The sequence below is a fragment of the Macadamia integrifolia genome, unplaced genomic scaffold (genome assembly GCF_013358625.1).
Source record: "Macadamia integrifolia cultivar HAES 741 unplaced genomic scaffold, SCU_Mint_v3 scaffold46, whole genome shotgun sequence".
Taxonomy (NCBI): domain Eukaryota; kingdom Viridiplantae; phylum Streptophyta; class Magnoliopsida; order Proteales; family Proteaceae; genus Macadamia; species Macadamia integrifolia.
This window is the reverse complement of record NW_024870459.1, coordinates 69,901-96,109: the sequence shown is the minus strand read 5'-3', so window position 1 is coordinate 96,109 and position 26,209 is coordinate 69,901. Positions and strand designations below refer to the sequence as shown.

At 38.3% G+C, this 26,209-nt stretch overlaps 2 protein-coding genes across 3 annotated transcripts; one reads left to right on the top strand and one right to left on the bottom strand.

Annotated features, from left to right (window-relative positions):
- The first annotated feature begins 1,565 nt into the window (after positions 1-1,565).
- Positions 1,566-3,610, top strand: LOC122068805 (cyclin-D3-1-like). The gene is made up of 4 exons (XM_042632711.1): positions 1,566-2,304; positions 2,414-2,615; positions 2,788-2,918; positions 3,027-3,610. The coding sequence occupies exons 1-4, from the start codon at positions 1,813-1,815 to the stop codon at positions 3,300-3,302; spliced, it is 1,101 nt and encodes a 366-aa protein (XP_042488645.1). The 5' UTR covers positions 1,566-1,812; the 3' UTR covers positions 3,303-3,610.
- An 8,221-nt stretch (positions 3,611-11,831) lies between these two features.
- Positions 11,832-24,695, bottom strand: LOC122068799 (cyclase-like protein 2). 2 transcript variants are annotated; one of them, XM_042632705.1, is made up of 6 exons: positions 24,132-24,688; positions 23,286-23,330; positions 22,846-22,918; positions 15,278-15,375; positions 14,299-14,369; positions 11,832-12,131 (listed from the first exon to the last, which is right to left on the bottom strand). In XM_042632705.1, the coding sequence occupies exons 1-6, from the start codon at positions 24,571-24,573 to the stop codon at positions 12,006-12,008; spliced, it is 855 nt and encodes a 284-aa protein (XP_042488639.1). In that variant the 5' UTR covers positions 24,574-24,688; the 3' UTR covers positions 11,832-12,005. The 2 variants fall into 2 exon arrangements, with proteins under 2 accessions (XP_042488639.1, XP_042488640.1); XM_042632706.1 differs by lacking the exon at positions 14,299-14,369 and having other exon boundaries at positions 24,132-24,695.
- Between the last annotated feature and the right edge of the window lie 1,514 nt (positions 24,696-26,209).

The window sequence follows — 26,209 nt, the reverse complement described above, 5'->3', positions numbered from 1 at the left end:
GAGTATTTCTGATGTTGGTAAATGGTACCAATCATTCTGCATGGATATTTTTGAGAATGCATGTCAGCAAGGGGAGAGTATTTAATGTCTTTAACTGAATTAGGCTATGAAATTTGAAACATGACCTACCTAGAGTCCATAGTTGCAGGTCAAGTCCTTACGAAACCTATGATAAATAGATGAATTGGTATGGATATAATAGTCCTTTCTCCTGTTGGTTCCTGTGCTAGTACAGGAAGTACAAAGCCAGACAGCAATCTTGTTAACTTTAGTAAAAGTCTTTACTTTGGAATATCCGGTAATGGATTCTGATTCAATTATTGAGAATCGATGGTTGGATCGCACAAGCAACCCATTGGAGGTAAATATCACATGTAAAGATTCCAAAGGAGAAACGTTTATAGACGGGATTCATAACCTTTTTATGTGGACCTCGTATCCTTTTGAGTCATACAAGGTCTTCTCTATTACTACTGTAAAAGAAATGATTAGAGAGAAGGTTAGAAAGGGAATTTCACAAGAGGGAGAAACGGTCAACGCGACAATTGACGCAAAACTCCCGTATACGCATGGCCGCATACATCATCATATCTCGGCCGTTCTCCACTCTTTCCAAACCGTGCGTGAGTCTGACCACGTTTACGTGTCGATTCCATATTAACCCATCTGAGATTAATTATTACACTTTCTACCAAAAATAATTAATTATTACACTCATCAAGAAATTATTATTCATTACCATAATGGTCCAGATTTTGTGCATGCACAAAATGCTGGTCCGTAGCCGACCGGGTTCAACCCCATACTGATAAGTTAGTAAACGGGCTGGTTCAAATATGGGTCGACCGATAACTATGTTTAATTGTAAGACATACGCCTTCAATTTTACAGCCCGAGTAGATAATTGACATGAGCCACCGATATACAACCAACCAAATAAGAAACATGTATATGGGTTAACCTATGAGGTTTGATTACCTAAATGCTCAATAATGGTGCAGAGCCTTAAATTGATTAGAATCGATTAATCTCAATACTTTGCACCACCGATAGTACACGCCCTCTAAGACATAGATTTAGATCATCTCTAACACAAGAGAGCCCAACACACATCCAGCAATTGGGAGCCCTTTGAAGAACATACCCGAGGTGCTCCCAAGCATCGAATGTGGCTAGGCTCTCTGTTGCACTAGAGAGGATTAGAATCCCCAAGACACTCTCTTTTTTAGACTCAAATCCTCTCCAATAGTTTAGTATCATAAAGAGCATTCGACGATTGAGAGGATCTAAAGGTATACGCCCACGTCTTTTTAGCCGTCAAATGCATCACTAGGCATCCCAGCTGCTGCAGCAGAGGATGTGAATCACTCTTTTCCTTGACCTTGACTTGTACAACAATTATACACTCTCCCACCTATAAAAATACTTCTTCCAAAAACCATAAATATACACTTTTTTTAATGGAAAATAAATTGAAGAAAAATTAGAAAAATACATAAAAATCAAGGACAGGCGTGCGAAGAGAAAAACAGAAAGAGAACCGGAGAGACGCCTAAAAAACAAACACACCCCCACTCCCTTCTTCCTTTTTAGGTCTCTCATTCTCTTTGCCCTGCAGACTGAAAGGCCAAAAGCCCAAAAGGAGCACAGAGAGAGAGAGAGAGAGAGAGAGTTTCAAACTTCTGTGTTAGTGTATTAGTGTTAGAGACCAAATTATCAGAGATCAGACTCATACTGTCTCTCTTTCTCGTGTGGTGACCAATGAAGTAATGAACCAAGTCCTCAACCTCTTCTTCTCAGAAGAAGAAGAAGATGGCTCAACAACAAGAACAACGACAGCTAGAATCCAACACCTTATTTGATGCTCTCTACTGCGAAGAAGAGCACTGGGAGGAGGAAGATGGGGCAGAGGAATATCTAGACAGAACAGAGACTGAGAGCTGTAACACCAACAACACTAACAACCCTTGTCTCCTACCTCCTCTGCTATTTGAACAAGAACTGTTCTGGGAAGATGAAGAGCTGGCCTCTCTCTTCTCCAAAGAAAATCAGACCCACCTTAGCATCGATCCTGCCCTGGCCTCCGCTCGTCGAGAGGTGGTGGAGTGGATGCTTAGGGTTATTGCCCACTACGCCTTCTGCCCTCTCACCGCCGTTCTGGCTGTCAACCACCTTGATAGGTTCTTCTCCAGCTTCGATTTCCAGAGGGACAAGCCTTGGATGGCTCAGCTCGCCGCCGTCGCTTGTCTCTCCCTCGCTGCCAAAGTGGAGGAAACCCAAGTGCCTCTTCTCTTGGACCTGCAAGTGCGTACTTAAATCTCTTGTTGTTTTTCTGTTGAATAAGCAGATTCTTCTTCCATTTTTCAGTTTTCCTTCATTAATAATAACAAAATCTGGGTTTGGCCCATTTCAGGTGGAAGAATCCAAGTATGTGTTCGAGGCCAAAACGATTCAGAGGATGGAGCTTCTGGTGCTCTCTACGCTTAACTGGAAGATGAATCCAGTGACCCCTCTTTCGTTCCTTGACCATATCATAAGGAGGCTTGGATTGAAAACCCATCTCCACTGGGAGTTCCTCCGGCACTGCGAGCGTCTCCTCCTCTCCCTCCTCGCCGGTAAGCAGCCCAAAAACCGCTTTCCTTAATAAATCTTTCATTAAAAGGAAACAGAAAAACCCTCCAAGAGACAGCTAAGAAAGAGAATAAATTAAGAAACCACGAACAATATCTGTCTTCTTTCTTTACAGATTTAGTTTCTCATTGTCTCTGCTTGGGTTTCCCTTCCCAGATTCGAGATTTGTTCATTATCTTCCTTCTGTTTTGGCTGCTGCGACAATGCTGCACGTTATCGATCAGGTTGAGCCCGATAATCCAATCGATTACCAGAACCAGCTTATGGGTGTACTTAAGATTAGCAAGGTTGGTTAAAAAAATTGTCCTCTGCTTTAGCATTCCCAAGATTCGAAAGCGAACAGTGGCTCCCATAAATAATGCTCTAATCCAAATTAATATATTATTAATTTGCAGGACAAGGTGGATGATTGCTATGAACTCATCGTGGAATCGACATCAGGCCACCATGGGCACAGCCAGAAACGCAAGAATGAATCGATCCCGGGTAGCCCCAGTGGCGTCATTGATGCCAACTTTAGCTGTGATAGCTCGAACGATTCATGGGCTGTGGCATCATTGGTTAGTTCTTCCCCAGAACCTCTGTTGAAGAGGAGAAGAGCTCAGGAGCAGCAGATGCGTGTCCCTTCGCTCAACCGTGGGTTTGTGGATGTGCTCCATAGCCCTCATTAGAGGAGAACTCTTCTCTCATCTTCCAATTTCATCTTTTATCACTCTCCTTAATCCTCTTTATCACCAGCAAACCCGTAGCCAGCCATGTTATGAGACATTCTCTATTTCATAATCTTTATTTATGTTCAAAGTTAAATTGCCGGCCATCTCTGCTTTTTCCATCTGAAAAAAGTCCAGTACGGGAAACATATTAATGATCGCAAGAGATTGAAAATCAGAGATGGCTGGGAATTGTACTCTGGAGGAAAGAAGCATCAATGAGGACTACTATTTGCAGTTATATATTATTAAATGGGTTTGCCTTCCTACTCTCTCTCTCTATCCTTCCCTTGCATTCATGACCCCCCCCCCCCAAAGTACACACACACAGGCATTCTTTATGGGAAAATCTATTCTTGTTTGAAATGGAATCTCATCAACTCGGTCAAGACAAGTTAAGGAATAACAGATAAAGATGGCTATGTTGCATATATTTTCTTCTGGGTCTTGACTGATCTTGGATGATCATTGAACAGAGATAGAGAGAAGAAAATGGAGAAGAAATCCAGAGGAAAAGAGTGGGAAGGAGAGGGGTTTTTGTTTGCATGTGAAGTGGGGGTGAAACAAGCTGTCGGCCACTGGGGTTTTAGGTTTTGGGATTATTTAGGAGAATTTTTATTTGAGGGTTTGACCTCGTTAGGAGAGCTCAGCCAACCAGGGCCACCCCCACCACCACCATCACCATCTCCTCTTTGATTCAACTCCCCAAGTCTACGTCGCCAAGGGCCCCCTCATCCACCTAAAATTTTCCAGTTTTTAGACTTGAGATTTGCACCCTTTTTCCCACCCTTCTCTTCTGTCTATCTATGGATTTTTATACCCTAGAGGCTACAGTTAATGACAAAAGATTAAGAAATTAAGAAAAGAATTAAAGTATGATTACGTGAAACACACTAGATCTTAAGTGGAATATATTTGCTATAATCTCACTACTACTTACCGACACCTACAAGAATGCTTGCCTGTGCTCTCTCTCTCTCTCTCTCTCTCTCTCTCTCCTATGGAAACTAGGGTTTAAGTGTATTTTTTAGCTGACTTCCACCAATTCTGATCAGATCTGGATTCCTGGTTTTTAAACCAACTCAAGGTTTAAAAGAGCAGAATCAGGATCTGGGTCAGTCCCCACTAATTTTAATTGATTTGGATTGTTGAAAATAGACCAAAATATGCTCCAACCCTCTAAACAATGCTCTTATTTCCTTAGTCATCAAATTAAACTTGTTTATGTATATACTTTATTGAGTGATAAGACTAACTAAAGCTTAATCTACTATGAAATATCAATCTTTCTTTAAAGTAGGGATAGCATTGAATACCCCATAAACTTTATAGGGTGCATTTCCGCACATATTGACTCTTCCTTGGACCACAGACCTTACATCTCTCTCTCTCTCTCTCTCTCTCTCTCTCTCTCTCTCTCTCTCTCTCTCTCTCGACCCTTTTGAAATTCCAAATTATGAGTTTGTTCTATTTGAATAGCTTATCCATATGAGGTTGCCAACCCCATGACTGGTCCCCCTCCACCTGCGCTGCCAAGTTTATATCATTTCGCTTTCTTTGATGCCTTATTTACTTATCTGCTTGGTTTAATATCTGTCTGTAAGTGACACATTACGTTGGAGTACGTGAGGCAATGGCACATTAATGCCACATCCATTGAGCCATTGTGGGATAAGATACGGATTTTCGACTAATCTTTTACATCAGTAGCTAGCTGTGTTGAGCAGAATAGAACTAGGCAAGACAAAAACTCAAACAGGGTTGATGTTGAAGGACTGAAGCGACTATCCACTAGGATTAAAATTACATACATGTTCTCATGAATCTTTTTCTTTCATTTAATTTCTTGTTTAACTGCATGTAATATGTCTTGAAGTGGCAAGGGTTGTTTTATATTTTAAAATATTATTTATAAAACTATGATTTAATCATATTTCTATAATCAAATCGGATAATATAGTCTCCAAACAGATTCAGATTGTTTTCAGATATCGATTTTCTAAATACGGGTTTCCTGGCCTATTCAGATACGAACATGAATTAAATAGGGAAACGAATACAAACACGATCACATGTTTTAAAATTTAAGGCTTTGTTAAATGTGTGCATTAAGCTAATGTTTCCTTCTCAAGCACCTTGTTTGGAGAATACAAGCTTTCAACCTAAGGTTTTTTTTTGGGGGGGGGGGGGGAGGGTAAATAACCTAAGGTTTTAATTACTATAATATGTGTATTAACTAGCATATACATGAAACATGCAGTTTTATTTAACCCTTATAATCTAAGGTTTTAGAAACTTTCATAGGAAATAAGAAAAATTATGCTTTTAAACGCAAGAAGGAATAATTGGAAAAGAATTCATTTAAAAAACAGAAAAAGATGGGCATGTAGAGGAGAGAGAGAGAGAGTGATGAATTTTGGATACAACCACACCCACAAAAAGGCCAAAGGTGAAAGGTAGAAGGGGATTTTGAAATTGGGAGACAAAATCTTTTGATTTTGTGGGGGATGTCTCCTTTTTCCTTGTTTGCTTTTTTTGCTTTCCTTGTTAGTTGTTAATGACTTTCTTCTAACCCCCACACACCCCCCCTCCCCCCCCCAAAAAAAAAAAAAGAGTTAGTGGCTTTCTTCTTTAAGGAAGATATAGACTTAAGAGCACAGCAGCAGCAAAAGTAATATACTAATGATGCATGGATCAATGGCTCTATCAATAATTTGCATCATATTTCTGTGTCTTTGTGCTGTTATTTTAAGTATATGTGCAACAGCAGAACTGCAGATGCAGAAGCAGAAGCTACTTCTCTCTCCTCTCTCCTCTGTTCTCTAGACTCCTTATAAGTTCAGTCCCCACTTCCCACTCCCCACCCAATAATTGTGGAATAATATGATAGCTAGCTCCAACACTCTTTTGATCCGGTCCACAGTCTCATGTAGGATTGTCAATTTTCAACTTGAACCGGTTTATGGATCAACTTAAATCGATAAAAAATTCTAATCAAACCAAATCAAAATCAAATAAACCTGATAAAAACCGAAAAACATCATAAATAAAATATGTTTTCCCAGTATCTGTAATGGCTATATATGAAAAACTTAATAGATAACAACCCAAAAATGAATCCATAGAAACCTGTTTAGCCAACCCAATAAAAGATTGAATCGAATCACGTCAAAAATGCAATTTTACTTAATGATGCAGTTTTGATTTTACCTATATCAACCCAAAACCGATTCAATCCGACCAAACCAGAACGAACCAACTGATTTAACACCCCTATCTCATGGAACCTATTGCAACTCACTAGCTAATTGTGAAATAAATAAACCAGCCCTCCACAATCAAATTATCCACATCATTAATTCCTTGTTTATTATTAATTCCTGGCTTATTTATTTCTTACTTTCCCCTTCCCTTACTTCAAGTCTTCCCCTTTCTTACTTTCCCCTTCCCTTACTTCAAGTCTTCCCCTTTCTACTCTTTCCTCTGATACAGCTGTAAAGGTTTAATTTAAATACCACAAAAGATTTCTCTCTCTCTCTCTCTCTCTCTCTCTCTCTCTATATATATATATATATATATTTCTTTATTTCTCCTTTTCTCTATTCCTGTATTTCTGGGGTCACTGTGCTTGCAGATTGTGCAGAGAGAAACGTTCTCATCTCTCATGCTGCCTATGAATAATGAATGAATGTAATGTTGGGTCTTGGCTTATGGCCCCTGCGAATCTGTGATGGGTTTGTAAGTAAAGACTAAAGAGAGAAAAAGGATCCACTTTGAGCTCCAACATTGGCACAACGCCACAACGGCCCTCTTCCTTTACTTACTCTGATAGTCTTCTGCCACCTCAGCTCTTCTTCTTCACCCATTACTGACCTTCTGACCCCTTGGGCCCTTACACTTTAACGCCCCAAGACATTATAAAATCAGATAGGAACTTCCAAGTCTGTCACTCTCTCTTCCCTCCACAAAATAATCTCTCTCTCTCTCTCTGCATCATGGGGTTTTTTCAGCCCAAGATAGGTTAACCTAATAAGCATACATAAAAGATGAAGGGGCCTATCTGGTTATGTCTAGTGAGTCTAGAGATCAATTCGCTTAAATGTGTTTTAAGACTTGTTGAGATGTTGGGAATTATAGAGATATAGTTTTACATTGGATAATTGGGTCTTTGAATGTTTCTTTATATATCATTGGGCTATTTTCACCTAATAGCTTAAGTTTTTCTATTGGACCACCAAGTGATATTTTGTAAACTATCTCATTCAATTTAACATGTTATCGGAGCTAGTTCCGCCTCTTTTATTGTCAAGTATTACACTTGAGAACCAATTTATTGACCTTTTTCTTCGAGATTAGTTTCTCATTACCTAAAATCTCTATAGAGATTTGACTCTTAGATTAGCACGGAGAAGGGTATTTTGTATGATGTACAATAAGGTGTGGAAGCGAGGTTTAAAAACAAGGATTTGAATCCAAATTCTGATCAATCCACAAGGATTTAAAAAAATAAATAAATAAATAATAAAAAAAAAAAGCCTAAACGCTACTTTCTAGTTTCTATATAGGATGAGCGGGAATTGGGATCGACCTCTACTGTTTCAGATTTGGATCTACTCGAATTGATCAATTCGATCCGATTTTTCAAACCTTGGGTGCGAGTTAATGACAACGTTGCACTCCAATCTTAGGATCACATCACCCATGGTGAAGTAATTCTTCCTTCTCTATAGTCGAAGGAAAACTTAAACTTAATCCTTTTCTTTTCGCGGTTTTCTATTTGGACGAGCATTTGGTCTTTCCTTAATTCTGGTTCAACTTTAAACCTATTGAACCCACCAAATAACCATGGGCCATTGGCCTTCTTGATTCACTCTTTCAACCAATTATTGAGTCACGAGGTGCATGTTATATAATAAAAATCAAATCCCACCTGTTTTCTCTTTTTTTTTTTTTGGGGGTATAACTGTTTTCTCCTTTCTGACTTGAAACCAATTGATATCTTGTCTTCCAAATTCGTGTATAACATTCTGGAACCATACGGCTCTGATCCGACCCATCAATCGGCCTGACAAATTGGATCAGTGCACTTTGGATTATCCTTTCCACATCCTTTGCGTGAGTCTCATAATTCCCTCCCCAATTCCACTTTCATTGTAGCAATAATACCCATCGTTCTTTCTGTATCCAATATTCCAATGTGCTTAATGGTTATTGAAGTTTTAGTTCTCTGCCACAGTGCCTATCTCATGTTTGTAATATTGTCACATAGAAACATTGAAACCCATTGGAACCTTATATTGATTCACTGAGCAAAACAAAACGTAAGGATCACGAGAAAATATAAATGAGTACAGCTTCATCGTCATACTATGGAGGTGGATGACATTGGTTGTGCACCATTTGTGTTGTGGTCCAACTTCACACTGATTACCAAAAGTTGCAGAACTGTTCAAATGGGCCACCAGGTTGAGAGTTAGAGATGGCCATATCACCCCCAAAACAAGGAAGAAAAAAAAAGCTAATTAGCCCTGCAAGAAGCTATTAGGCTTGAAGCAACCCTTTTCATTTATAAGGAAAAGGACGACTGTTGGAGTTTTAGGTGTCTCTAGGCTCCGGACACCTTCCCCTCAGATGTTGAAGAATGGCTGCCACACTATGTGCTATGTGCATCGCTGTCTGCCTCGCACTGTCGGACACCATTTACTCCAGCCTCTGGGATATGGGGTCTCTCTATTTTTGTCAGGCCTGGACTGCCAACCCCTAGCTATCATGCTTTTAAAGAGAAGGGATTTGGTTTTGTTTCTCCGAGTACGGGGTAGGTATTTTGGTTGTGAAAGTAGGAGCTTTTGGTTTCCAAGACGGCCCACAGAAGGATTGGTTACTTTGAGGCCTAAACATCTATCATGGGTCTACTTAAGGGTGAGACTGAGCCGGTTGGGCCGGGTTTTCTAAAACCTTAACTCAACTTTAGGTTTCCAAAATTCAATTCAGTCCCAATTCAACCTTGTTGGGCTCATGCCGAGCTAATCTAGCCCTAATTGATCCTGATTGGGCCGACCTGACCCTATTGACTATGATTTTTACAAGGTCGGGCTAACCCTAGTTGATCATATTTTTGTCTTATGCATTAAAAAAAAAAAAAAGAGGCTTCAATAGATCAAATGGTCAATAGTTTGAGAACTCGGTCAGAAATGGGATAGGTCAAATCTGATACTGATCTAGATCAACTTTAATTGGACAAAAATACCCCTATTTTTAATTAAAACTCCTTTTTTTAGACTATTTTAACCTTCATTCGTACTAATACACCTATATAGTATCGGCCAAGAACCAGGATCGATCGCTGATTCTGATTCAATCCGGCCTATCCTGACCAATCTGATCCGATACCTCAAACCATAATTGACACAGGCCTAATCCAATATCTAGTTGATCCGGCATCTATGAAACAGTACAGTCTTAAGAGTAAAACTGTTAAAAAAGCTTCTTTAAATAGAAAGCAGGGGCAGAAATATCTGATCCGGACCGATCCTGGCCGATCCATATGAAATCATATCTATTTCCAAGATGACTAATACCAAGCACTTAAACCATGAGTTGAACCCACATCAACCAGCCGGGCCAGTCCAGTTTTCAACACTGCGGTTGAACCGAATTGGTCTCTGAGATCGAACTTGATGTGGGGTAAGCGGGCTTTGTCACATATCTGCAACACACCGCAGCCTAATCAAAGCAGTGGAGAAAAGATAGAATTTGACAACTCCAATATAGCCTGTACCATTACCAAGCCCGAGGATAAGATAAAAAAAAAATATATGGACAACTCTTTATGCAGAGATTTCGTGGTCAGAAAGGACACAGTAACCAAACCTAATCAAATCTAAAAAGCCAACCAACGTCTCTAAATTTACAGTGTCCTCGCTTTCAAAACCCTTCCCTTTGAAATTACATGCATGACATTGGGAAGAATGTTCTAAGATATCGCGGGCAGGGTGTTCTAAGTATTGGTATCAGATCAGTTAGATAGTATGATTAACGGCTGAGGCTGATATGGTAATTCCAGTATTCCAATGCATATTGGAATTTTTTTTTTTTTGGGTAGTAAGCCCTCATACACTCTCCTTCCAATTCTCTCGGATACACTCTTCCTTTACCATATGACTCCCTCTATTCAAATTGGGAGGGTCTCTCTCTTATACCCATTGGTTTGGTGTGAGAAATACCAATACATGCAGCCAACGTATAGATTCTTCCCTTACTTTAAATGGAGGTGTGATTAAGTCGAACGCTTTAACCAAAATCACAAAATCTTAGGGCCCGTTTGATAACATTTCTTCCGTTTCTATTTCAAGAAACGGCAGAAGCATAAATTTCCATTTCTAGAAACAGAAACAGAATTGAAGGTGTTTGATAAGTCATGTTTTTAGAAGTCGATAATAACCAATGAAAAAATGGTCACAAGTCGTTTCCAGAAACGGCGAAACAAGTTCAACTTGTTTCGCCTGGGTCGTTTCTTGAACCATAAATAAGTAAAAATTTCTATTTCTATTTCTGAAAATAAGTGAAACGAAACAATTTTATCAAATGTTTTTTGCTCTGTTTCTGTTGTTTCTGGAAATAGAAACAGCAAAAACGCGTTTCTTGAAACGTTATCAAACGGGCCCTTAAAGTCAAAAGTGTCTAAATTTTATAATGTCCTCACAAGTCACAACCTGCTTTCAAATCCTTCCCTTTAAATTACATACATGGTTGGACAAAGATTTTCTTCACCAAGGCTTAAGGGTGGGTAGTCCAAATGGAATCCCCCTCTCCCCCTAAGACCGAGTTTTCCTAAGGCCACAATGAAAGGAAATCCAAACATGGTTTTCTTAACAATTGGGTAACCCATCCGTAATTTATCCGAAAGAGAAGGGGAAAAAAAATGCAGATCTAATGGAATATCGTAGACCTTCACTTTATTTTGGTCTCGTGAGCAAGTCATTTTATTAGCAAATGAATATTATAACCAAAATGGTCCCAACAAAATAATGACCATGTATCTTCAGGATGAACACAATTTTTCACCTGTTGGGGTGGATTATTTATTCATAGTCATCTTAAGAATAAATAATTTGATCAAAGCATCCCACCCTCCAAGACATATATCAAGATTCTGAAGCAGATCACACTTAAATTTCAGTTGCCCATTAACACTTTCTGTAAAAGTAAATTGCTCACAGAAAACATTCACAATTAGAAGGAGCCAATTCCAAGTAGTAACGTATACAGCTCACCGCTAATGAGAGCTCTATCAGGTAATTGCAGTTTTAGTTGAGCATTATATAAAATATTAAACATAATGTTGGGCTTCTATACCCCACATTGATAGCGTAAAAGGTTTAAAACATCCACCTAGGCGACTCCAAAGTAATTAGGGTAAGGCTTCGTTAAGTTTATCAAGCATGTTGATTCACCTTTTCTCTCAGCCATTGCTAATGTAGATTCCTTTCATTTTGCCCAAATTATTGGTCCCTCTTGAGTTCTTATCATTAAAAGAAAAATACCATATGTGGTATTAGACTTTTTACAATTGTGTCAAAAGTGAAAAAATGGAAAGCATATTCCAGTTCTAGAAGAAACAACTTTGATAAATATTTTGCTACATTAAACTCACAAGAAAAATTATCACTTGATGAGAATGCATCGTATTGGTGATCCCTCAGCACCAAGTAACCTCAAAGGTAAGCAATGCACAGAATATATTCCCAACTTGATGTCATCCAACTTTAAGCCTTCGACAAGAATGATTTCCTGAAGCATTTCAGCAGTATTATCAGTCCTAGTATTAGGATCTGAATCAAAATCCGATGGTCTTTACTGTAGGAAGCAAACATATGAGGTGATTCCATTTATAAATAGAAGTTCCTGTGGAACTGACCACCTTTCTTATGAAGAGAGGAAAAAAAAAACACATGAGAATTTTGAAGATGCAAAATTTCAGTGTTCACAAATCTCATGATCACTTTCAAGGAAAAAAACCAATATTAATATCTATAGACAGTAACAAATAGTTAAAGCTCATATGTGCAGCCAGTTGGGATTTTGTGAGGGTTTGGAGAATGTCATCTAGAAATATGACATAAGGCCAAATATTAATAACAAGGAAGCAATATAAATTCTCCGGTCCATGCAAAAGGATTATATCGGAGAACTTCGAAGGAAAAACTTCAATCTACAAATAGCAAGAGTAATTATTTAATGCATAAAAAATACACCTATTTTAATTTATCTTAGAGATATCTATAACAGTTTTAATTCATAAGAACTCTAAGGTCCCAGTTTACTTTGAACCACCTTCGTAAAATAATGGACGGTGAAAACAAGCATATCAGCATCATATTAGAGAATATAAGATAAATTTATTGTAACCATTTCAACTCACGCTAGGGAGGAGACTCATCATGGCCAAAAACTTAGAAGAGTCATATAGAGGAAAGTCTATGAATTGCCTCCATTGAATTAAATACACAATGCAATTAGAGTGCCTAGGTGATAATCTGGATGATGTTGGCAAAGAAAGAGATGTCCATCTGAAGCAGTCACGTAGGATGGACAATTAATGTGACAAAATTTGGTGAGCATACACCTTAAACCTGTAACTGGCACCAGATACATACCTTACTACTTTTGCATTATGGGTTAATTGACAAATCATAAAAACAATAAGTCGGATACTCTTATTTTATATGTAGATGATAAAATTTTGATTAACAAATAGAAAAATGGAAACATGAAATTTTGGATGGATTTTGGAGTTTAGGGTTTCAAATAATCCACTATTCTGTTTTCTTCGCAGATGAATAGCTTTGATCAGTTAGGACAGAGAAACAGGGTTAGATATAAAATCAAGAGTCTGGAGGGACGCTGTCAAATCCATGGATTTTAAAACTAATCAAACTATGAATATCTGGATGGAAACTATGAAAAATAAAAACAATGAACCATTAATTATGACTGATTATGAGAAGATACTGTCAGATGTTCGTCTTGATCATAATTGAATTGCATGCAAAAATGGCGATGTTGAAGAAGATTGTACTCGAAAGAGGTGATGCTCTCAGATATGCCTCTAGAGCTCCACATGACAAGGTCATATTGACCCAAAAATATGTTGACATTTAAAAGAATAAGCATAATCTGATGTCCACAGTTGGATGGGAGTAAGACTAGGAAAATAAAATAAGAAGAAAAAGGCATAAAGAAGGGAGCGCAATTGATAGCTAGAGAAGGCGAGCAAACTGAGTCTGATCTTGTGCAATAGAATCTAGTTATTACACCAATCTTATCTATTCCAGACCAGATCTGGAAGCAAATTCAATCTTCACCTGCTTTTTTTCTCTTTTAAAGAAGCATCTGCTACTGTATTAACAAATAAACAACTAGCCTTGACCACTTTTTTTTTTTTTTTGGAGGGGGGGGGGTGGAGAATCTAATCTCATCCATTAATTGAGCATGTTAATAGAGCAAGTAATCCTAACAGAAGATTAGGTAACATTAGCAGCCTGTGTATGAATAGAGTACATTTTAGCACTTCTACAGTTTGCATTACTTGCATCACTACAAAGTGTAAACCAAAACAAACAGCAACTGATCCTGTTGTTAGAAGACAGACTGCCCTTTCTTTTATTATTTAGAACAGTAATAACTCAAAATATTTAACATTATGCCAATGACAACGCACACCAGAGCTCACAGGTGGAACCAGTTGAGGTACTAAGAATCCAAGTTAATGAAACTTCATGCGAAGTCTAGAAAAGCAAATTATGGCAGGTTATTAAAAGAATTCCATGTTCTACTTCCCCAAGAATATATATATATATATATATATATGAGAAAAATATTTTTTGGACATTGAAAGCATAAAAATTCTACAAAAGAAATTTAAGAGATTGTGCCAATAAAGATAGAAGTTTCATACCCTGCCTTCTAGAAAAACTTGATGGGAAGGAATTAAGTCATCATAGGCAGCAACAGATAAGTAATCAATTCCTACAAGTCACAAAAAAAAAAAAATAGATCAACAATCTTGATTTTGCAAAAAAGCGACTACAGAAACAAACTTATAGTGAGCCATCAGGGGATTTCATCAAGTGCTAGGACCAATTAACAAGATTGATCAATTGATCAATTGCTCAGTACTGCAGGATTGTCCGCTGTGTCCCACATCAGGATTGTCCTGGATTGATATAGATCCAAATTGGGCGATCCGGATAATCCAATACCAATCCTCTAAACCATGATCCACTAGGTATGGGTTTGTTGCTTTTGTAATTGTGTCTTGTTGCGGTGGTGCCCATTCTATCATGTTCAAAATTTTTTTTTATAAATTATTCTTTTCTCCCACGAATTCTACAATATTTTGACATGTGAACATATTTCAAAAATCATATTTCCAGTCTACGAGGACCAAAATAATCACCTGAACCAGAATATAATTAGAGAAAAAGATTCAAGATAAATAAGGGATGAGGAACGCTAACTGCCCATGGTCCCTAAACCCTCCAATGGGGGAGCGCACATGGGTATCCACCAAAGAGCACACAGGGGACCCTGTGAAAGTGCGTAGGGAACAGAACCAGTAAGCATTCTTTTTCACAAAAATAAAAAAAGCAGCAAACAAAATGTACTGTTCCTTTTGTGCTTTTCTAGATATGGATAATGAAGTACTCATTTTTGTCCCCTGCCCTGCTTGCAATGTTGTCGGTATAATGTAATAAGTAACATCAATTCAGTGGAAGCACTACAATTAGGGAAAGAGAGAATCCTTTTGTAACTCCATAACACATTACATACACAGTAGCTTTAAAAAACCTTAGGAAAAAAAAAACCCTCCATTTGCTAGGGCCTACAAATGCTCTTCATCATTAAAAAATATTCACTAATTATTTATATCTTACCCACAAGCTTGATGTCAGTGTTCTCCACTAGCCATTTGGCAGCATCCTTCATGAATCCAACATAGCTTGTGTCAAACTCCTTCTTCCACATAAGTCGCCTGAATTTGGAAGAATAAGACTTGCTTAAATGGAATTTGTTCAATCACATTTTGAATTGAACAATTTTTCAGTTCAATTAGAACTATAGTTGAACACCATGCACTTAAATATCAAAGTGACAATAAGCAGTTTTCATTCCTGAAGCTGAATTTCGAGAAATGGTTTTGTTTACATTAGGAACTATGGAGGTTTTTCTCTATACAATTTAAATGTGATCTCCAAATGATCATCTAATGATTTATACAAAATTACACCGCATTTGGCAAGGGTAGCCTGCAGGATAGCCTTGCAGACGAGAGGTAAGGGCCCATGATGGGGAGAACAATGGGAGGTGAAGTAGGGGTACACTACAAGGAAGGCAACGTGCCTATGCATGTCAACAGGAAAGTTCAAACCATATTCAGAGTATTATGAACCCCCATAAAGCTAAAAGATCAATCCACATTCCACTGTCTCCATGTTTGTCATTGTATAGGACAATGGGAAGAAAATGCAACACTATAAGAGATGTCCAAAACTTTACAATAACAACTTCATGGCAGTTTAAAAAAGATAATATCCCAGTGATTGACAACAACAACAACAAAGCTTAGACTTCTCTCAACTAAATGGGGTCGGCTACATGGATCCGCAAGTATTTGAAAAAAAAAAAAAAGTTTGGGACATCCAACTCACGAACTGTCTGCAACTCGAATCCTAGCCCTCTAGGCAGCTCTGTTAGATGTGATACTTGGGTGAAGACTTAATTTTTGCATGTCTCTACTAATTAACTCATCAATAGTCAATTTTGGCCTGCCCTTAGCCCTTTTAGCTTCATTCATCTGCATCTGGTCATTCTTCCCTACTGGGGCATCCAAGGGCCTCCGTTGGACATGCCCAAACCATCATAACCGACATTCTCTGAGCTTATCCTGAATTGGGGCAACTCCTAAATCCGATCTAACGTGGTCATTTCTTATTCTATCTCTCAGGGTTTTGCCGCACATCCATCTCAACATCCTCATCTCATCCACACTCAACTTATCTATGTTACGCTTCTTGATTGCCCAACATTTTGCACCATACATCATAGATGGTTTTATGGCTGTCCTATAGAATTTTCCTTTAAGCTTTAGAGGAATACGTCGATCACATAACACTCCAGACGCCCCTCTCCATTTCATCCATCCTACTTTAATTCTGTGGGAAACATCATCATCAATCTCACCTTCTTTGTTTAACGTAGAGTCCAGATATCTGAAACAGTCACTTTGCAGGATCTCTCTCCCCTAAATTTTCACTTCCTCACTATCACTCCTCGATCGACTGAAGTTACACCTCATATATTCCGCCTTCGTTCTACTTATCTTGAGACTTCTCGATTCCAAAGTATATCTCCATAGTTCTAACTTATCATTATTCTCTGTCACTGTTTCATCGACCAGAACAATATCATCTGCAAAAAGCATACACCACGGAACCCCTCCTTGAATATTCTTGGTTAAATCATCCATAACAAGTGTAAATAGGTAGGGGCTCAATGCAGATCCTTGATGTAACCTGATATTAATTGGGAACTCAGCACCTTGGCCTCCCACAGATCTCACACTAGTCACCACATCCCAATGATTGAAACATCCTAGAATATTGCAATACTTTCATTAAGTATGGATAATATATTTTTTTGAAAACACAAAACAAAATTTTTTTCAGTTGAACTAAACTCATTCAAGACTTATACCAATATATTAAATCTTTATAGACATTTTTTTTTGGGTGAGATCCTTTATAGACAAAGAAAACCCATATCATTACACTATGAGATAATGTATCACATTACAATGAATTATAGAAAAATAAAAAATAAACTCACGTAAACACTGCAATCACAGTATGTACAAATAGAAGGGGTATTCTTGTGACGACCCGACCCCGGGATAAGGGAAAGAGTCCCATTCTCGTGAGCGGTGACCTCGCAATCAGATTTTTTTTCTATCTTGCGTGTTACTAAAACTTGGCCGATTTTTTTTCTTTAAACATCCAAGCGACCTTATTTTCTAAATACGCGAAAATCTATTATACATCAAAATACAAACTAAATGATGCAGATGCACGATGGATTTAGGAAAAAAAAAATCTTTTTGATTTGATTTTTTTTTGTTTTAGAAACAATTTCTTTGAAATTAGTTAGTTTCTAATTTTGGATTAGTTTCCATTTTAAGTTAGTTGCCATTAATTTTTGATTTTTTTTTCTTTATATTGGACATGTAAACGATGAAGAAGTTTTTTTAGAATTTTGAATAATTGAATGAAGTTGGAGAATTTAGGTTTGAATCCATGACTGCCGATCCTCTCTTCCTCCCTTTCTGAAGTTTTCTAACCTCTTATTTTCATTCTCCTTCTTCTTCTTCTATTTCTTCCTCTTCCCCTTCCCTTGACTGTCTTTTCTTTTCCCTCTGTTCTTCTTCTCCTACTGTTCTTTTTCTTCTTCTAGCTGGTTCTCTTTCCCAGCCCCTATTCTGGGCGACAGTTGCTGCCCTACTGAGGTGTTTCGAGCTCCTTTATATGTGAGTTGTTTGGGCCAAGGATTTGATCGCAGGAAGCCCTCCCCTAGGCGACACAAATCATCAAATTTCAGCTGCCGAAAAGTCCCTTTACCATCTGTTATCATACCTGCAACTGAGACCGACTCTATTCTACCGCCAGGTTCTACTTCTGGTCATTCCCGCAGCCTCCCAGCTTGCAAATCTAGGTGCTTATCTTGTGGGATTAGTAGAGCCTTTTCCTGAGAAGCTTCGCCTGAAATCTCAGGCCAAACCGAGACCTGTTGGCTGAGCGCCATCGATCTGAAGCCTCTCCTTACCATTGGGTTTTTACTCCCTAACGTGACCTAAAGGTAGAAGATGAATTCTCTTTTATTCTTAAGTAACCTAGTTTGTTCTATTTACAATTAACCCCCTCTTTTTTAAAACTTTGTTCTAATATTTCCTCATTTCTTTACTAATTTCAGAATACTCCTTCTCTACCAATTGTTATTTCAGTTTAACCCCACTACTTTCTTTATTTCCAGAATTGGTCCTTCTCTTTAGATTTAATTCCTGTTAAGGCCCTAATCACTCATTTCACTTAAAAGATTCCTAAATTGTACCAGAAATTACAAAATTACCCCTACTTCTTTGAGAACTGTTTTAATTGTTAATTGTGGGCCCCGAAGCAATCTGATTCCCTCGGATCCGCATCAAGTGGTATCAGAGCAAAATTTCCTGCACTTCCCTAACCATGACAGGTAATGTTACCAATGTTGAGTTGAACAAATTGTATCGCGAGTTAGCCGAGAACCAACAGAATACTGATGCTAGGCTTGAGAGGACTGAAGCCAAGTTTGACAAGTTTATGGAAGAGATGATTGCCTTTATGAAGAGGTCCGACAAGTGAGCTGAAGAAGGATCCTCTACATTACCTCCTCAGCTCAACACTTTACGGATCGAAGATACACCTCAGAGGCAGCAACTTGATCCAGTTGTTCCACAGGATGTTACCCGGCAATTTTCTGACAGAGATTATGGCATCAAAGTTGAGGTTCCCGAGTTCAGTGGTGAAAAGGGACCTAAGGAATTTCTTGACTGGCTTACCAAAGTGGAGAGAATTTTTGCGTATAAGTCTCTTCCAGACGTGAAGAAGTGTGAACTCATCATCACCAAGTTTATTGTGTATGCATGTTCATGGTGGGATGATGTACTACATGCAAGGTTTGTCAGAAGACTTGGACCCGTTACCAATTGGGAGGTCATGAAGCAAATCCTGACTGAAAAATTTGTTCCTCTTAATTATGAAAAGGTAATGTTCCATAAATTACTTAACTTGCAACAAGGGAACAAATATGTGGATTCCTACACCCTCGAATTCCACAAACTGTCTTCAAGGTGTCGACTTCAGGAAACAGACCAGCAACGGGTGATGTGATATATCAGTGGGTTAAGTACTGAGATTCGACTTGAGTTGGCTAACACTGATTTTAGGTCTGTTGATGTGGCAGCAGCTCATGCCAAGACAGCTGAAGAGAAGTCCATTTATTGGAAGGGTATGCTCAACACTTCTTCAGTTTATAGACCTCCACCACGTATGGAGGAAAAGAAGCCTGAAGCTCACAGAGTTGAAGAGAAAAGGTCAGAGTTCAACAAGGATAGTGTTGGGATGAAGAATATCATATGCCATAGTTGTGGCGAGAAGGGTCACTATTCCAACAAGTGTCTCAACAGGACTCGTTCTGTGAACATAGCAAAGAAGCAACCGACAGAGAAGAATGAAGATAAATTTCATTTATATCCTTATCCCCTCGAGGACGATGATATTGTCGATGATGAAGATGAGGATGTAGAAGCTCATTCAGCTAGCCTTTCATCTTTTTCGAATAGACTAGTTGATAAGGCTCCTCTTTTCAGACAGAAGGGTACTTTCCTGCACGGCTCCAACCATACTGATGTTCATGCAATTGTTGACACTGGGGCAGAAGCAAATTTTATTTCTGCTGAATTTGTTCGAGCACACAACCTTCCACAGAAGCAGCTTTTCAAGAAGATTCACGTGCGAGGTATTGGACCCACAGCTCGAGAAGAGGCCACTGCAGCTGTTCAAGTACACCTACAGTTTGGGCCACTACAGTACCATGTGACTTGCTTGGTCACCCCATTAGCACATTGTGACATTCTTCTAGGGCGACCTTGGCAGCAGCAACATGCAGGCATTCTCTACGATGGCGCACAGAACACCATCAAGGTGAAGCAAGGAGGTCGTATGTACTTAATGAGGCCACATGCATTATCCGACATGCCACGTCGTCGACTAACTCCTGCTCCAGTGACATGTCAGCCTACTCTCCCTCCTCTTGGAGTTATGTTCCCATCTTCTGTTTCGAAATATGTGCCACCTCATCGGCGAGCGATTTACAAGGGAGTCTTGGGTGCACAACCTAACTCGACGGAGTCGAGTTCTTTTGAGACCGGGAGAGATGATGCAGATGCACGATGGATTTAAGAAAAAAAAATCTTTTTGATTTGATTTTCTTTTGTTTTAGAAACAATTTCTTTGAAATTAGTTAGTTTTAATTTTGGATTAGTTTCCATTTTAAGTTAGTTGCCATTAATTTTTTATTTTTTTTATATTGGACATGTAAACGATGAAGAAGTTTTTTTAGAATTTTGAATAATTGAATGAAGTTGGAGAATTTAGGTTTGAATCCATGACTGCCGATCCTCTTTTCCTCCCTTTCTGAAGTTTTCTAACCTCTTATTTTCATTCTCCTTCTTCTTCTTCTATTTCTTCCTCTTCCCCTTCCCTTGACTGTCTTTTCTTTTCCCTTTGTTCTTCTTCTCCTACTGTTCTTTTTCTTCTTCTAGCTGGTTCTCTTTCCCAGCCCCTGTTATGGGCGACAGTTGCTGCCTTACTGAGGTGTTTCGAGCTCCTTTATATGTGAGTTGTTTGGGCCAAGGATTTGATCGCAAGAAGCCCTCCCCTAAGCGACACAAATCATCAAATTTCAGCTGCCGAAAAGTCCCTTTACCATTTGTTATCATACCTGCAACTGAGACCGACTCTGGTCTACCGCCAGGTTCTACTTCTGGTCATTCCCGCAGCCTCCCAGCTTGCAAATCCAGGTGCTTATCTTGTGGGATCAATAGAGCCTTTTCCTGAGAAGCTTCGCCTGAAATCTCAGGCCAAACCGAGACCTGTCGGCTAAGCTCCATCGATCTGAAGCCCTTCCTTACCATTGGGTTTTTACTCCCTAACATGACCTAAAGGTAGAAGATGAATTCTCTTTTATTCTTAAGTAACCTAGTTTGTTCTATTTACAATTAACCCCCTCTTTTTTAAAAATTTGTTCTAATATTTCCTCATTTCTTTACTAATTTCAGAATACTCCTCTTCCAATTGTTATTTCAGTTTAACCCCACTACTTTCTTTATTTCTAGAATTGGTCCTTCTCTTTAGATTTAATTCCTGTTAAGACCCTAATCACTCATTTCACTCAAAAGATTCCTAAATTGTACCAGAAATTACAAAATTGCCCCTACTTCTTTGAGAACTGTTTTAATTGTTAATTGTGGGCCACGAAGCGATCCGATTCCCTCGGATCCGCATCACTAAGTATTTCTTATTTTCTAAATACGCGGAATTCTATTATAGATCAAAATACTTGAGTTATTTTGATGTATAATAGATTTCCACATATTTCGAAAATAAAAAATACTTGTGTTGGTATTTTGATGTATAATAGATTTCCGAATATTTATAAAGTAAAGCCGCTTGGGGAAAAAAAAAACAACTTTTAGTCACATGCAAGTTAGGAAAATGCGATCATGAGATCACCACCCAGAAGGGCGGGACTCTTACCCTTACCCCGGGTTCAGGTCGTCACAATTCCACTCCAAGCATGGAGTTCATAACTAGATCCATTCCCATAGTACCACAAGAAAGCATGTCAAGACACATGGCCACCATTGTTGCCAAATGTAGTGTTTTAGGCACTATCCAGATTGACAAAGAAGCGCATAGATCAGAAATTTACTGAGGTTATCTCCATTCTTCTGATTAAGCCACACGTGTCAAGGCAGTCCATCAGCACTAGAAAATTACCTAAACTTAGCTCTAACCAAGTGTTTGTGGGGAGAGCAGCAATGATTTGTATCTCCCAGTAAAAAATATGCATGTATAACTGATCTCTAGTCTTATTCTTCTGACAGGCATTGCGTTGATGTGCACTTTTCCATTTCAGGAAGGCCAATATGTCAAATTTTCTCCATTTGTCTCAATGTACCAACTGCTCCCCTTTAAAATTTCGCTATTATCCAGATCTTAAATATAAGTATGGACAATCCATGCTTGCAGACAAATATAATGTCTTGTATGCATATAGGTTTGCACAAATTACTCAACACATAAAAGCCTTATACCTACAATGATTCTATTCTATCATGACTCATGCAAAAGTTTTAAACATTTAAAAAAATGGGAGACACCCAGACATTATTAGCAAGTGCCTAGGCACCTGAATGTCCAGCTGTGTGTAACATTAAGTTGACAAAGAGAGACCTATCCAGACCCTCTGCCGTGCCAATGCTCACAAAAGGCATTCTAACAATACTAAAGAATATTAGATTATCCAAACTACTGTGCAAGATATAACAAATTTCACTTCATATCCTACATCGTCAATATTCTTTACATGAAAGTAAAATTTATCATCCATGCCTACTGGAAAACTGCACCTCTTACAGTCAAAAAGAACACATGCTGCATAAACCAGAATATCTCTAGGTCCAAAATAACCAGTGAGAAATTCAACTCAATTTAAAATAACACATCATGACATTGTACCGTATACACCAAATTCCTAGAGTTAGATGCAACACTCTCTGGTTACTATTACCATAAGAGTATATCAAAATGGCAAAAGGATCAGAAGAATTTGGAAAAAAGTGCACATGAATTACCTGTCAGTGTTTAATGTTCTGAATAGAACACGGCGTACACCTCTAGGAATATTCAAGCCTTTCATAACATCCGCTGCAAAAGGTGGAAATCAATGTCAGCTGTGTATCCAAAAATAATGAGTTCGATAAAATTCCATATCCATGAATTATATGGTAACTTGATTGGTTTTTGTCCATTCCAAAACTCCTCAATTAATGGAATATAAGCTAGACATAATGCATGTGTGCTATATTTTCAAATCTGCACCCCACACTGGCATGCCACTAATCTGTATGAATGTTGATGCATCCAACTTTTAAATAGTATTCCAGTCATTCCATGTGAACTTTTCTAAATTATTCCAGTAATGTGCATGCTGGCTAAAGTAATAGTTGTGAAGTTGGCTGATGATGCAAGTGACAGTAATAAAATGAAGAAGTTAATCTGAAATCAAGTTTACCAGTTATGTTTTTATCCCTTGGAACATCCACTAACAGTGCAGGACCTGTTGAAACCAATTGAAAAAATCTTCAGAAATGTCACATAAAGGTATAAACATTTCTAAGAGAACCAAAATATTCCCCAGAAAATGAGGTTAAAGAAGGTAAAGAAAAGGGGCATTGCATAAAAAAAGAGCAAAAGCCACAAGAGCTGGGCCCTGTTTGGTTAGAAGTAAAGTGAAGCGAAGTGAAGTAAAATTAGAACAAAATATAGTGAAAAGTCTTGCAATCATAACCAAGGAATCATTTTGTAAGTAATACAACAACATAATAAATACGAAAACTAATATTTACCATGTCAATGACAAATTTTCAGCGATAATTTGAATGACAAGTGAACTAAATTTAGTATGTTGTTGAGTTGCTTACACAATTATGGTCGCAAAACTTTGTATCACCTTATATTTAAATTACACTATCGCCAATGAGGGCTTCAAAACAGCTGAGACGGTCAATAGGTTCAGTTTCTTTCAGAGTACAGGTTTAGTATGAGATAGACTATATTGAGGTTTGAAAGAATAACTAAGAAGGTTTTCAATTTGAGGTTTTTAATCAATTATAATACGCAACGTTATTTGGGTGAGCATCCACTTATTTCCAAAATCTTCAGAATAAGCGAAGCATCAGTTAACAGTAGCCATCGGTCATCAGAAACATCAACCAATCCCAATAGGGAAGGGGATGGGGAACCTAATGTAGTTTCAACACACACATTGCCTACGACTGACAATCCATGGAACAGGAAAAGTAACAACGAACAAAACCAAATCGAATTGCGAGTAGGAAAATGGCCATAAAAATTATACCGTTGAGAACGGCAAGGTCGAGGGTGTCGACATCAAAACCAGCATCGAAGTAGTGATCGAAGACATGGCCAGGGGAATCGACGTGGGTGCCGGTGTGGGTAGGCAACTTCATCTCGGAATTGTTGGCAAGAGACCCATTCTTCATGCTTGCAGGAAGCCAAAGAAACTGTCCCAACCCCTCTGTAGAACCCCAGGAGGGCATGTCGGGCCTGTATTTGTGACTGATGTCAAAGATCCTTCCCTCGTCGTACAACTCCCTCCGAGGAGGTACAAGAACGTCCTCTCTCGACGCGCAAGAACCGGAACCGGAACCGGGTTCGTCACCAAATCCCGCCGGGTAGGCATCATTGGTGATGGAAGTGGAGGCCATGGAAAGGACAGCGAAGGCCAGTATCTCCAAGCAGAGAAGAAGAATCAAGGGAGTTTTCATCCCGCTTCCCATGGTGAAGCAGCGAAGGATCAGAGCCTCTGAGAGTGGAAGTTACAAACTGGAAAACCAAACTATAGCAAAGGGAAACTCGAAGACAATTCCTTTCTTATCCAACGGACTTGCGATTTCCGATGGACCCGGAAACATGGATTTAGTTTTCGGTATCGATACTGGTATCGGTCTCTATCGATTTGAATTGATATAGGAGAGAATCAGTGCGTATCGGAAACTTTTACCTTTTATTTTTTATGAAAAAAATACATTTTTTACTATTTTACCCATAAAACGATATGGATGATCAATCCGAATCAGGCAGCGATCAGGGATCAATCTCAATCAATACTAATATAACCCAGCTGATATGGCAAATACAATACCGATACTTGAAACCATGCATGGAACTTTGCAATTTTCATTACCCAGTGAATCTGACTCTGACATCTCAAATTTTCATGCAAATATGCAATTAATATTCAATTTCCAATTCGGATTAAAAACAAAGGGGGAAATGTTTTCTTGGATAAGATTCCTCTTTATAGAGCCCTAAATACCTGAGGATGATCTTAGGGCTGAGGTGACCTAGCGATGTATGTCTAGGTCCTTCCAATCCTATCATCACTGTCTGAGTCTCTGGTCCCTAGGTTCTATAGAGAGAAGCTAATACACAGAATGACTAAAATGAGAGATCAAATATCAAAATATGAAAGAAACTAATCTAGATCAACTGGTCCAATTTTAATTTCAATTTGTAGGACCATGCTTTATCACCCTTTTAACTCATGCCCAATTCCATCCCAACCTTCTAATCTTATGTGAACCTGCAACTAGTGGTGATTGTCACAAGTGACAAAACTGATCATCAGTATCGAAATTAACCATGCAATGCCCATTTTTAGGAATAATCCTTGTTACCTTCCTTATGTTTTATTGTATCTCATGGGTTAGGGTAAAGCTGACTTTGTCGCCCTCTTTGTTTCTTTGTTATTTTATTTTTCTTATTTAATAAAATCTTAAAGGTTTCCACGGATCCCATATAATATTCGAGTTAAAAAAAAAATTAAAATAATAATAATAAATAAATAAATAACTTTCTAGTAAATTTTCTTGTGACTATTATTTTATAGTTTCACAAAATGAAAGGAGAAATCTTACCTTAAAAAAATAAAATAAAATAATGGAAAAAAGAGAAATAGGGTTACATCTCTGTAAGACCTAATCATTCAATTGTTTATGTTACCTTGTTGGCACTAGCACTAACACATGTACACTAGCATGCAAGCCAATGGGAGGGTACACAGAAACATCTTTAATGACCTATAGGGGTAGGGGTAGCATGATATTTTCACACCAATTGTGTGAGTGTTTCCTGCACTAGTAGAGTCGTGTTCTTTTTCCATTAAAAAAAAAAAAAAAGTTATTCTATTTGATAGTAAACAACTATTCTTATTGTAAAAAAGACAAATATTGGAAAAAAAAAAAAAAAAAAAATAGGTGAGAGATTTTCATTACCCTAGCTCAAGGAGAAGTACATTAATCTAATGGCATTTTTTACTCCCTCACTTATTGGAAAAAATTGATAATACCTTCCCCACCATTGTTCTCTTGTGCCCATCCCAAGTTGGGTGAAGGAAATCCTCTTTTACCATGG

Bases quoted from the DNA above. Each gene is read 5' to 3' on its own strand.
- LOC122068805 (XM_042632711.1), top strand. From the start codon at position 1,813: ATGGCTCAACAACAAGAACAACGACAGCTAGAATCCAACACCTTATTT. The intron at 2,305-2,413 runs GTGCGTACTTAA...GGCCCATTTCAG, and splicing joins CTCTTCTCTTGGACCTGCAA to GTGGAAGAATCCAAGTATGT. The intron at 2,919-3,026 runs GTTGGTTAAAAA...ATTAATTTGCAG, and splicing joins GTGTACTTAAGATTAGCAAG to GACAAGGTGGATGATTGCTA.
- LOC122068799 (XM_042632705.1), bottom strand. From the start codon at position 24,573: ATGGGAAGCGGGATGAAAACTCCCTTGATTCTTCTTCTCTGCTTGGAG. The intron at 23,331-24,131 runs GTATAATTTTTA...TGGTTTCAACAG, and splicing joins CGACCTTGCCGTTCTCAACG to GTCCTGCACTGTTAGTGGAT. The intron at 15,376-22,845 runs GTAATTCATGTG...TTCCAAATTCAG, and splicing joins AGAACATTAAACACTGACAG to GCGACTTATGTGGAAGAAGG.